The 13,160-nt window shown below is 37.3% G+C and overlaps 1 protein-coding gene across 7 annotated transcripts in view; it reads right to left on the bottom strand.

The window, feature by feature from the left end:
- Nucleotides 1-13,160, bottom strand: part of RALGPS1 (Ral GEF with PH domain and SH3 binding motif 1) — a 74,370-nt gene that overhangs the window by 22,609 nt on the left and 38,601 nt on the right. For all 7 annotated transcript variants that reach the window (XM_061352652.1, XM_061352656.1, XM_061352658.1 and 4 more), the window contains 2 exons: nucleotides 3,327-3,464; nucleotides 1,798-1,891 (listed from right to left, as the gene is read on the bottom strand). In XM_061352652.1, coding sequence (XP_061208636.1) covers nucleotides 1,798-1,891; nucleotides 3,327-3,464 — 232 coding nt within the window. The remainder of the gene's footprint in view (nucleotides 1-1,797; nucleotides 1,892-3,326; nucleotides 3,465-13,160) is intronic.

Genomic DNA, 13,160 nt, shown 5'->3' with positions numbered 1-13,160 from the left:
GTCTTGATGCTTTAGGTCCTGGTTTTGCCCCTTAGTCTTGTAACCAGCAAAAGTTGTAAATTCTCAGCTTCTGCACAGAACAGCATATAGGCTGAGCAAAAAAGACCTACTATTTTTTAGGTTATGACATCATTGTCAGGGGTTTTCTGAGAGTTCCTACTTGCTGACAAGCACAAACCTAAAGCGAGCAATTGGACTGGCACAAAAACTATGGAGAAGAGCTTTGTTTATATAAAGTGGCTGCCAAATTTCCCTTTTCAGTGCAACTGAGGTTCTCATTTGGCAAAATGTGTGTTGGGATCCTGCCAATACATTTTAGGGCAACTATCTAAGCTTCTCTCCCCGACAGCCTGGTACTGAGATAGTTCTGTTCTGTTCAAAGGTCAAGCTTCCATCTCTTCAGAGTACACTAATGCTGCTGCTGGCTCAAAAAGAGTGGTCACTGGAAAGAGAAAGAAAGATGAGATTCTTTTCCACTGTAACAACCTAGAAGTTTTTGCCTTTTTAAGGCTTACAGTTTCTTCTGGCATGGGACCAGAAAATGCTATGAAACTGAAGATCTACTAGGGAAAACTGAGAGGAAAATGTGAAATAAAATATTCAAAACAAAATTCAAAAACTTCTTCACAAATACAAAGATGGAAGAGGCATCAGAGTTCTCCTTCAGGGCAGTTGTGTGCAGTTTTGATGAATAGACTTTAATTTAAAGCTTTATTCTGATGAAACAAAGATGGCAGTAAAAGGTCAAACTTCTCCAATGTACATAAACTGCAGCAACTTCACTATGCTAAGAATCAAATATTTCCCTCTTTTTAAAAGCTCTTGTGAGATCAGTCCAGATTTGCCATAGTAAAGCCTAGAAAGAAAACTCCCTAAATTTGACTGAAATAGCCTCAGAAATAACTAAAGCAAAAGAAGTTGTACTAAATCCTTAAGACACACAAAATACTTTCCAGCATTATCAGCAAGACTGCAGCTAAAGTTAAGGTGATTTTCAGATTTAAGCTGGAATTACTCATGACTTGTAGTTTTTCAAAGTATTCTGTTACAGTATCATATACTCACAGAAACCACTTGTTTAATCTATTTTTCTTAAGATATTACAGTTCATGAAAGCTGTTGTGTATATAGTGTTAACATTGATGCATCATCAGGAAACTCCATCTAAAAACCACATTAAGCAACATGACCAGTTTCTTGAACCTAATCCAAAGGCTGTAAAGCCTGTACTAACCACAGTTCTTCACCATCACTACTATAGCTTTTCTGTATGCTCATGATTTTAATGAAGCACAGAATTTTGTGGGAAATTAGTAAATAATGACCGTTTGTTAAATATTAATACTGAGATTTAAATCTCAGACTACTCTTAACGAAGTCATGGATTGCCTGAGCTTTTCAAAAAGCTGTGCATGGCGCTAATGTTCTCTATACATCTGTTGCACAATGCATCTCTCTTTGTGAACACATATAATGTCTGGAGGCTGAGAAAAGGAAGAAGATACCGATTCTATCACTGGTACTCTGGCAGGAATTCCAATTCTATGAAGCAGATAAAATTTTGCTATGAAAAAAAGTCAAACACATTCTTTTTTCCAAATAATTTTCCTAGAGAAACACCACTATGCTCAGTATCTGTGATCAATCAGCCACAAAAGCACAAACCATGGTCAAGCATGATCTTTCACAGGGAACTACCTTCAGCCAATGACTTTCTGTTCCACTTTAAATCAAACTAATAGCCAAGTGATCTTTCCATTAAGTTCCACAAAATCTGAAGAAAAGAACAGTACTTACTTATAATTATCATCTTCTACGAACTTCTGAAGTTCTTCAATGTAACGAACAGACTTCAAATACTTTTGCACATGGGGCAGTGTTGTAAGATGATCTGTGGAGTGTTCAAAGAGAAGATGAACATTAATGTCACCCAAAATTCCTCATTCTTTCACGTTGGGCTTTTTTGTTTTGGGGTTTGTTTGGGGGTTTTTTTCCTAATTCTTATGGTTACCTTAATGGAAACTGAGATTTTAAACATTCCTAAATAATAAATCAGGCAGAAACATGAAGAGACTTAAAAATTAGAATGCTGAATACCAAGAAACAAAGACACAGTTCAGAATGACAGGAAAATCCCTTGACAACTAGTCAGGAACTAGGACAGGAACACGCCTTGTAGTATCTAACACATCCTCTCCAAAAGACAGCTCTTTTAAAAGGCACCTATTATTCCAGAATATTATTTCTTCAAGGCCATGCTTTAATTTTCATTCTCATTTCAACAAAAGCACTAAAAAGTAATGTACAGCAATACAGAAAGCCACCAAAACTGTAAAAAGGAAGGCTTAGTGGCATAATGAGGTTTCTTTGTCCAAGTATTCAAAGACAAAATGAAACTCATAGTAAGAACATGATAGCTGAATAATCAAGCTATTCAGAATCATACACTATTATGGCTAGTCCCTTTGAATATACTATAACACCCAAGCTGACAACAAAGGACAAGAACTGAATACTTAAGCATACACAAGTGATTTCTCACCTCCTTTTTTCACAATCTAAATTCTTTCTTTCTTATTCAAAACTCTCCAAAACTGTAGCATTTACATGTTCTGAATTTACACAATTCTGCAGCTGCTCTCAATGTTTCCCAACTTATTTCATGTTTAAGCTAAGAAAAGTTATGCTAAGCCACCAACAGCACTCTTAAGTATTCATCAACAGCCCCAGACCAGCACATTTCTTGACATAAGGCTTCACTAACAGGCTAGAATTAAGGAAACAAATTTGAGAGTAAAATGCTGTTAACAAAAAGGAACAGCCCCTCAAGTTCCTCACTTCATCAACAACTGAGGTATGTGGAAAAGCTTAACACATAATTTTACAACTGTTGTGTAGATAGCAGTATTCGTATTTCATTTTGTAAACATATCAGTATGCTAACAATAAAACAATGAGATTAAGACATTCTATGTTCCAAAGACATCATATCTACTGCAAAGGAAAGATATTGTTTCTGCCTGCCTCTGATGGGAACAGAATATAACCCAAATGCAATAGCTGTACTTGAAAATATGTCATTTGTAGTCCACATGTTGCAGTAAACTCTGCTCAACTTCTGTTATAGTTCTTACAATTAAGAGTAAATGCATATTTGCTTAATTTACTGGTAAGACTGAAACTGCACAAAGTAGAAGCTATGTTACTTACTAGCGTTCAACGCTACCGTTAGCCTCTTGTGTTGCCTTTACACAGGGCTGAAACCACACGATATCGTACTACAGAATTTTTAGTTAAGCCTTAACAGATACAAAAGATTTACCAACCATAGTTACAGGAGACTTGCAGATCAGCTATTATTCGGAGAATATTGTTCATTTGATTGGTTCTTTGTTCATTCTCCATAATGCTGCCTGAAGCGGGATATGCAGAATCAATGTAGATTAAATCCAGGAGGTAAATTCCTGAAACAAACAAACCAATCAACCAATTGGTCTATGTTTCAACCACAAATAATTGCATTGTTTTTCATGAACAGAACAGCCAGCAACTATTCACCCCCACTGTGGTCTGGACCCATCACACAAAGGAGAGCTTGGGATTTGTGTGGTGAACAAACTTCAGAATCAGCACTTGAGTTCTATGAAACCACTTGAAAAGATTTTGCAGTTCTACAGACTAATGTCTGCTATGAGTAGTTTGCAGGACCTTATCAAGGACGCTAAGAAAGAAGAGTGACAGCTGCTATGAACTGCTAATGACAGTACAGGCAGCATTTATGAAGCTGACAGTGAGCACAACAGCCTCTGGCCACGCTGACTGAAGTTTAGCGCTTCACTACCACTACTTACCACATGAAGATATTACTGCATGTTTTGGCGGAGGCTCCAGGCTGCATTTGCTGGAGCAACTGCTTGAGGAGATTATATTTAGCTTTTGATTATATGATGATTTAAAAAAGTAGAAAGAAAAGAATTTATTTATGTCTTAATTGAAAGAATGGCAGTTCTTTTTGACAGTTATTTGTAAAACAGAAAGAAGCAAAGATGCTGATCGTTCTTACTTGTGCTGCACTTTTCCAAAGCACTAGTTGATGAGACAAAATGTCATGTCTGGTTGGTAAAGGAAGCCTATTATAGACACAGAAGTCATGTGTAGCAAGATGGCAGGTATCTTCATCACCATAAATATACCTACATCCAGTGTTTGTATGTTGCATGGTACCTCTACCTTTACACATTAGGAGAAACAGGCAGACTTAAGGCCGAAATGAATCCACGATAAAGCATCAGATCTTTTACATAGTACCCATCTGTTTTTTATCAACACATGCCATTCAGTTTCACATAAACTATTTTGATTTTTAGTGGGCTTCTTTTACAGCCCTAGAACAGTCAGACAGCAATCACAAATGAAGGGGAAAATACTAACTGGGAAGTATATACAATATACAATCATCAAGTTTGAGAAAACTGGATCTTCACTGTCGTTACATAAAAAGTTTTAGGTTTCAGCTCTGGAAAACTGAAAGATAATTATACAACACAACCTTGCAAAACTCATGAAAGCGACTATGAAAGCATAATGCAAGGCTCATCTATTTACTTCAGCAACTAATGGAATGCGTTTAAATGAAGATGCCTTTTGTGAGGATACTTTCATCAGTTTCAGTATTTCAATTGTATTGAGTGCAGCTAAGGAGTACAGAGGCTCTGAGTGTGTGTGTAAAATCAATTTGGTTTAGGACTTCCAGCTATGCTCTCTGTTGATCAGGCTTTGGGTGCAATCATAGGAAGGAACAAAGTTGTAATGCACAGTACTTTGTGGCTCAAGGAAGTGAAATAGTCTGCTGAGGTAGAGTTGTAATACACTTCATCATCTTCAGTGCGTCCTTGGACACATGGGCACTTTGTGCCAAAGACACCCTGCAGTAAGTGAGGGCAATCACTGTATAAAGGGGACTTGCTGCTCTTTTGCCTCTTCACAGAGCCATGCAACAGCCAGACATACCCAAACTAGACAACACAAGAAAGAAATTGCGGCTTCAGCCATTCTTAACATAGGTGTTGCTTTTCCAATTTTAAAAAAATCCCGTAACTGCACAATCTGCAGGAAATACAAAGTACTTAGATTTATAATCACATAATTTTGAACACAAGTTTGCAAACAGTTTATGCAAAACTTATAAACACAAAGCCATTGCCAATAGTGATAAAGAATAATGAAGTGGATGCAACCCGAATACTGTAATACCATTTACAGTAGAAATCTTTTATATACAGTCTTTGATATTTTGACTTCTACTGATAAAATGAGGTGCAGATCAGATTCTGCCGGATGTGCAATTCTAAGAGGAAATCACAGTTTACACAGTGAACTTACAGCAAAATATAACTAAGTTCTAGCATGACTAAAACAGTCTTTTTGCATCTCTAAACTTAATGATTCTGTATAAATTAAACAACCCAAAATAACCTGTGCATGATGATCTGTGTCACTCTGCACTCCATACACCATGAAAGCTCAACCAATGGAGGCAACTCAAAGCAGAAGAAAGAAACCAACTGATGGATGCCAATAAAAAAATTAGACTTAATACGCTGGAATGTAGCAAAACATATTCTCTGTAAATTCACACCAAGCTCACAACTTTTCAGGAGTGTTCCTCTCCTGCCTCCTTTCAAAGTAAGAAGGATGATTAGTTTTTACTGATCTTTTTCTTAGTGTTACCAGCCTTCACCTGGCCAGTGGCATTCTGAACTCTTCCACATATATGATTCAATAATAGCAATAGATGAGAACACATTTATTTTTCTCAGAGAAATACAAATTCTTCCCTTCAGCAAGACTTTAAGACCTGCTTCTCAAAGGAAAGGCTTGGGGTTGCCATATGCCAAAGAAAACATGCAGTACTAGTTTTTTAAACCTTGGCTTACATTTATGCTACTGTGCACCGAGAAAGCTCTCTAAGATGTGAAGCCATCAGGATATTTTCCAGAGGGTGAGCTCATGGGCAGCTGCTTCCACAGACAAAACATTTTCCAGTGATACTGACTTTTCTCCATTGTTACTAGAACTAATTTTGCAGCTGGATATTGTGTGCAGACAACATGGTATTTGTTACCTTATAGCATCATGGAAATAACACCGCAGAAGTAGGAAAAGCATGGCCAAATAATCCAAAACTACATTTATCAATGAATTCTCACTGTGTGAAGGCAACTGATTATTTTTAAATTGGCAAAAAGCACTCTAATACCCAGCTCTTAATTTTGTATTTCAGAGCTCAAAGTAAGCAGTAATAGTACTGACAGTTTCAAGACAGGGAAATTGAAGTACAGCAACAAAGTGACCCTGAAATGTCAGTCAACACCATCCAGATGATACAGTCTGAGGGCTGCATCCTCCAGACAACAACTTCCAAGGCTGAAGTTTTACTGAAAAAGTATTTATGGAGAAGTGCAGTGTTCAGCAGGATGCAAATCTAAGTCTCAATATTTGTGCCTTCATTCATAGCTAAGCTGCTTTTATTACTCCTTTATTCAATACTCATGGCTTCTGAAAACGAAAATAGTACTGATGCAGACAATAAGCACTTTGCAGTTGATGGGTACTAACATCATACTCTTAAGAAAAATAATCTCAACCCTTCCGAAATCAGTATTCAGCTTCACTCAATTCTGATGAACCTCAGTGCAAGCATATAAAATTTTCATGAACAGCTACGGTGTGCGATTTCTTCCTCATTGAGACATACTGACGTAACATGCTATGAAAGACAGAATACTTTCAGTCAAGTAAATCACATGTACAGTGTTAAACCAGAGGGAAAAGCTGGATGGAACTACTTTAAACCACAGTGACATTTGCCTTAAATGTGGGTTCAGATTTTCTGTCACAGATTTCTTTGACCTGGGCAAGTTATTGTTATCTTCTACTTCCCACAAGTTCAAGGAGATAGATAGCACTGCTCTGTCAGAAAGACCTCAGGAAAATAAACATTATGACCGGGAAAACTTAACAAAAGTAGATTAAATTATAGAAAATACATAATTATGTGCAGCTATGAAGGAGCAGCACCATGTATTCTTAACAATTCAGAAGTTCAAATATCTCGGGGGGGGGGTTGTGACAATTTGCAAGCAGAAGGTGTAATCCAAAACTTACAGTACCTAAAACTGTCTCACAAACACACTGTTGCAAAACTGATCAGAAAAAAACCTGCAGATACAGAGTGAAAACTCGTATGGCTTTCAGTTGTGTGCTTTTTTGTATTTTTTATAATGGATCTAAAACTATTCTGTGAAACAGTAAGGCTAAAAACCCCAAAATTAAGGGGTTAAAGCACACCCCTACTGTGTACTTGACATATACTTTAGTGCATAGTGCTCTGCAGTGCAATTCTGCAAATGCAAGTTAGGAAACACTGCTCTAAGGTATTTTTGTTACTCAGACATTCACTACACTTTGCAACACAGAATTAGTTGATGTGGAAGTATTCCAAATTAGCCTCGGGATTTCCAATCTGTTATTCTTACTTAACATTTATAACAGTCTTCCACACTTGTTTGGTAAATCGTACTGTTACTGTGACAACCACAAACACATTCTGTAAGAGGAGAAAAAAAAAAGAAGTTAAATGTTTTAATGAACAAATTTAGCTCCCTACTGATCATCACGTACACTTTCTGAAGATATTCACAACCCAGAAGCCCCTGAATGCACAGATGCTGCAGTCTAACGTGGATGTCTGGGTATTATAGAGCATTATTTCAGTACAGGAAGCACTGTCTACAAGACACGCAGTAACTGCCATGCATAACAGAAGGAAACCTATGGAAAGTAATTATTTTCCCTTCTTTCTCCGCAAAAGTTAAATAATGACACTGGTTTGATAGGAAAACCAGAAGAGACAAGAATATGTTTCAAATTTGTAGTCAGCTATATTTATGAAAGCCTTTTCCCACATACAGTAGAGCGTTTGTATCATACTAAATAAAGCAGAGGGCAGCAAGAAAGCAACTTATCAATTAACTAAGTGGTAAAAAGTCCAAATCACTGCAGTCAGCAGTCTGTAAAACCAAAGACACCATTCTTAGGAGATTAGCTCATAGTCAGCAACGCCAGCAGTTTTGTGGTATCACTGGTTTCAAGAAGACTGGATATTTTCCATGGACTAAGGGCTGGAAAATTTTTCTACAAACCCAAATGTATATACTGGTTAACCTTAGTAGGACTTGGCGTACTCTGGAAACAACTGAAGACAAATCTCTGCCAACGCAACAACATGTGATTTCTAAAATATATTGCTGACACAGTGGCCAAGTGAATGGGATCACTCACAGGGAAGCAAAGGTGGGATTACGACCAGGTTTATCACTTCTATGGGATGTCAGGTAACCAGAACATGGCATCAGGATCACACACATGCACAAATGGAGAGCTACAATGAGGCTGAGTCAAAAAGACAAAAAACTTTCTCGATTAAAAAGGTCTGTATCATTTTTACTTATACAGTTCCAAATTCCCCAACACCCAGTCTTGCCATCCTCTGGCATCATCCCCCTGTTAGGTTACTCATCAGCTCATGAGAGTGCAAATACTCACACCACCATAAAAGTCTTCTTAAAAGACAGGTAAAAGCAACACCTGTAACGATGTTGCTAGTAAGTTACCAAGAGGGGAAATAGCTACCTTGACTGCTTTCTCGACATTATTTCTTCAATACAAGGATGAAATCAAAGATAAGTTTTCTGTATTTCTGTATTCTGGTTTCAGAACCAGAAAACAGTACTTGAGCGCCACGTTACCACTCTGGGCTTGCCTATACCTGGAAAGCATAGACAAACTATTTTGGAATATTTACTCTGGAACACACAGTCTATTACAGGCCCAGCATTCCTCAAGTATGATCACACACAGATTGAGACATTCATTGGAAGAACTACTTCAGTAAGTTTTCAGTGTAAACACCATTCACTCGAATAAAACTTAGAGATCAGTCACGCAAATTCAGGGTTCAAAAGCTGTGTCAGTGCATAGTTACCTATGCATAGTGTAACTAATACACAATAACTCCACCTCCACTAATCAAACACAACCCCCTGAATTAGTCAAATTGAAGTGAACATTCTGAAATTATTTTGCTTCAGAGACACCAACTAAATGTCACTGCAACCAACAAATGGTATCCTGTACAATTAGTTAAAATAGTTATAATCTGTTACCTCTGTCAGAACACGAGCAAAGAGCGGTATATATTTTTAGAGAAACAATACTTCGAGTATTGAAAGACTAACAGTTACAGTAATGGCAAATACCTCTTTTTTTTTTAAAGAGTAACATTACCAATGGAAACTACACTGCCATTATTATAGTATGCGCATGAGTACAAAAGTAGTTCCACTCACAAGCAACAGCTTCAACAGGATGTAATGAGCAACTACATTATTCCTAAACAAGTACACTGAAAGGCATGAGAATCTTTAAATTCAAGCATTCATTCAACAGAAATCAAAAAACCTGATGCAACTTCTAATTCCACCCTCTGTCAAGAGCAGCTCCTATACTGCCCTATAGTGCCCTTTTTCTGTTGGCTTCTTCTTTCCTAAAACAGAAATAATCATCACCAGAAAAAGGGAAAGGGTTCAGGTCCCACTGTCTTCTCAGAAGCTGCAGCATTTACTTAAGCCTTAGCTGCTAGCTTGAATACATGAACTGTTTAAATATCCCTGTTCTGACCTACAAGGAGTAAAGTAACTCCCCAACCACCTGTGGTGTTTAAGAAAGCAACAATACAAATTCAACTTTATTGTTAAGGTAGATTATAACATGCAGTTTGCAGGAAATGTAGCCTGCAATAGAATGCAATGTTACTACATGCACAGAGGTGGCAACCAAACAGAATACAGATCGTTTTCAAAAAGGGATTAAAGACAAGTGTTTTAGATCTCCTTGGCAGCAGTGAGACAACATCTGGAATAGTGCAGTACAATACTGGTACACCTCTGTACAGGACAGACGTCAGACTGGAGAGAGGCTGGCACAGGACTACTGAACTTGCCTGAGAGCAAGAGCACTTAACAGTTGAGGATAGACCTAAAGCACTGGGCTTGTGCAGCCTTGTTCATTCCATCCTAAAACCCTGCATACATCTGTACATCCTGAAATGCAGACCTTGAATTATTTTGAGGCATTCAGAAGTATATTAACACAAGGTACTATACTGCAGTGTTGATATGTCAAAAATGAAATAAACAAGGACAAAATAAGTGTAATTTTACAAGGCAGGTTACTCAAGATTCACTGGACATATAAAACAGAAAAAAAAATTACTTATTTTTACTGGGAAAGTTGGCAAATGGAAAGCTGTGGGCATTTAGGTGAGTTTAGAAAGAATCAGTCATCTCCCTGGTCCCAGTGTATGACAACTGCCTATTCCCTATTATAGTTCTACCCACAAACATTATTGCTTACGTTAATATATTATTATTGCTTACGTTTTTCTTTCTCAGTCATACCTATTTTGTGTCCCGAGTCCTAAGAACAAAGATTAAGAACAAAGCCAAAACAGCTTCATTTGCTAATCAGAAGAACTGTAATTTCCTTCTTTAATCAAAAGCTCAGCACTGAAACATTTACCTCAGGCAGAACACTCAAAAAATATTAAATTGCATTTCATTTTTCATATTTAACATTGTTCTGTACAGTTGGATTTTTTTCCTAGAAAAAAAGGAAAATAACTAGTTTTTCTGTGAAAGAAAATACATCACAAACAAAAGCCCCAATGCTATTAACTGCAGTGCTATGGCTTCTATGAGTGTTACAGATGTAGACCAGCCTTTCCAAACTTCACTAACCTTCCCATGGTTTCTCAGGTCTAAAGTAGACACTTTAAACTGAACTAATGGTTAACACCAGTCCTGTTAGGAATACAAAGAATATAACAGTGAGTCAGTATGACAAGCATTTTCTACTAATGTTTGGCAGAGACAGATGGAAATAGTAGTGCTTCTATAGAGACATTTCAGCATGCTTAAAAATTCTCAAGTTTTCAAGGAAATGAAAGTAACACCATTTCAGTGAACTGATTTTTCAATTTGACAGCTGATTTCAAGTGCTTCAGAGAAAACAAAACATTCCTAACAGACACTCCGTCTTCCCTTTTGATGTATCAAATCCTCAACTGGGCAGCTTATGATCCTGTTGTGCCTCATGCAAACTAAGACTGTTGCTGATCTATAGAAAGTTTTCCTCTTCTTTACTCAAGCACAATGGTGACCTCAAAAGAAAATTTTCCAGAAGCAAGGATTCTAATCCAAAAGGTCACTCCAGAGAGTCTGAACATCTAAGACTTCTCAGAAAGCCACTGGAACACCACAGAAATCTGTTTAACTCAACTAACTCACTTCCAGCCATTCCTCTGTTTAATGAAGGAGATAAAGTATTATCATTGTTTCATCCTCAGGCATGCCAAAACTAAAAGAAGGAAACAATCCCATGGTGTTTCCTGAATACCCTCACTCTAATGGATCGCTGGAATTAATAATTCCACTTTTGTCACTGTAGCAATAAAGCCTAACACAGAAAACCAGAAAATAAGTGAAGCATAAACCAAGTAACTTTCAAAGTAAGATACCAGTGTGTGAAATAAAAAGTTACTACTAATTCAGCTGGAATCATTTTCAGGAATTTATGCCCAAAATCACCTCCAAGTGGTGCAAATCAATCTCCTATCCACTGAAACAGTCTAAAAAATTCTGAAGCTACCTGGAGCTTCCTAGAAAAGCTTTTCCTCTGAACACATCACATTCTCTCAAAAGTGCCATTTTCTTTTCTCCTAATGCTTTTCTCATCAATCAGGAAAAAAATCCATAAGATTAAATATTGTAATAATGATTCATGCAAACATTCCCAAACATAACCAGTGTCAGAAAGAAGACAGTGCTTAGAAAACGAATATAGGAAAAAGGCAAAGGTACAATAGTTGTTTTCCAGATGTAGCTTCCTGTCAGCAGTGAGCTGTGGTTTAGGGACTTCCTGAGATAGAGCTTGGATAAACACTTTCGTGTTTAAGTCTGGGTGGTATTTTTTTTCTTTATGTTTCTTCTTTGAATCTGCCTGTTCGCTCTTTTTCTTGCTATTCCTACACACACAGGTTTTGGTTTTAACTTTTGGTTTCAAGTGATCTTCTAGCAAATGAATTCAGCAACTGAACTGCACTGCCTGAAAAGACTACTCAGTTTGATTGCTCAAAGTCTGCCTTTTTAAGATTGGCACATTCTTATCTCTTTTGTTTACCCTGAGCTTCCGATCACTGACTCAAAATTAACTTCTATGACCATCTGTTTTACAGTATTTTCACTAGTTCTCAAAGCCAAGTCTAACATTGGACCACTCCTTGGTGACTGAATTACTCTGGTGAAGACAACTGTCAGCTTTCACAGCCAGAAATAACTGGCTATTAGTACACTACTATTAGCAGGATCTGTTATTCCCCAATCATGGATTTAAATACAAGCTGATGTCTGGGATTCTCAGTAGGAAAAGCAAATGGAATAACTATGAAATGTTTTGAAAATCACATAATTCAGACTAAAGCCTTTAGCAAAAGCAATGAACTCCACAGCATTACAGATCTAAGGAAAAGGCATTCCCATTTGGTCCCAGCAGAATGCCAATTCCATTTTTCTCCTCAATCTTTTCCGAAAGGCAAACACCTCTTGACACCCAAACAATTCTGATACTCGACATTGGCACATCCACTGAAGCTCCCTATCACTTATCGAGCTGGCACAACTTTATTTTCCCAATAGACAAAATTGCAACAGGCTGAAGAAATCAGGCAGCTTTGTCATACACAATTTGGCATGACCTATATATAAAAGTTTCCAGGAACAGGCCATTTAGACAGCTTTAAAAAAGACAGAAAGGTACTCAGCACCTCATCAGGAGGTTGATCTGTGTAATAATACATTGTTTCCTATTCAGAAAAGAGGACTATAATAAAGACATTGGGTTTGGCTACTTTTGATCTTCCAAATACTTTTATTTATAACACAATTATCTGTAAGAGAACATTAATGACTAAAAAACTCACCACAAGGGAAGTCTCTATTTAGTCTCTCTCAATGGGTAAAGTTTCTAGGCATTTAACTGCA

Source organism: Neopsephotus bourkii, unplaced genomic scaffold (assembly GCF_033783945.1).
Source record: "Neopsephotus bourkii isolate Nb327-2 ecotype Australia unplaced genomic scaffold, CSIRO-AGI_Nbou_v1 NB_659, whole genome shotgun sequence".
Classification (NCBI taxonomy): Eukaryota; Metazoa; Chordata; class Aves; order Psittaciformes; family Psittacidae; genus Neopsephotus; species Neopsephotus bourkii.
The sequence above is the reverse complement of the archived record's forward strand: the minus strand, read 5'-3'. Positions and strand labels throughout refer to the sequence as shown.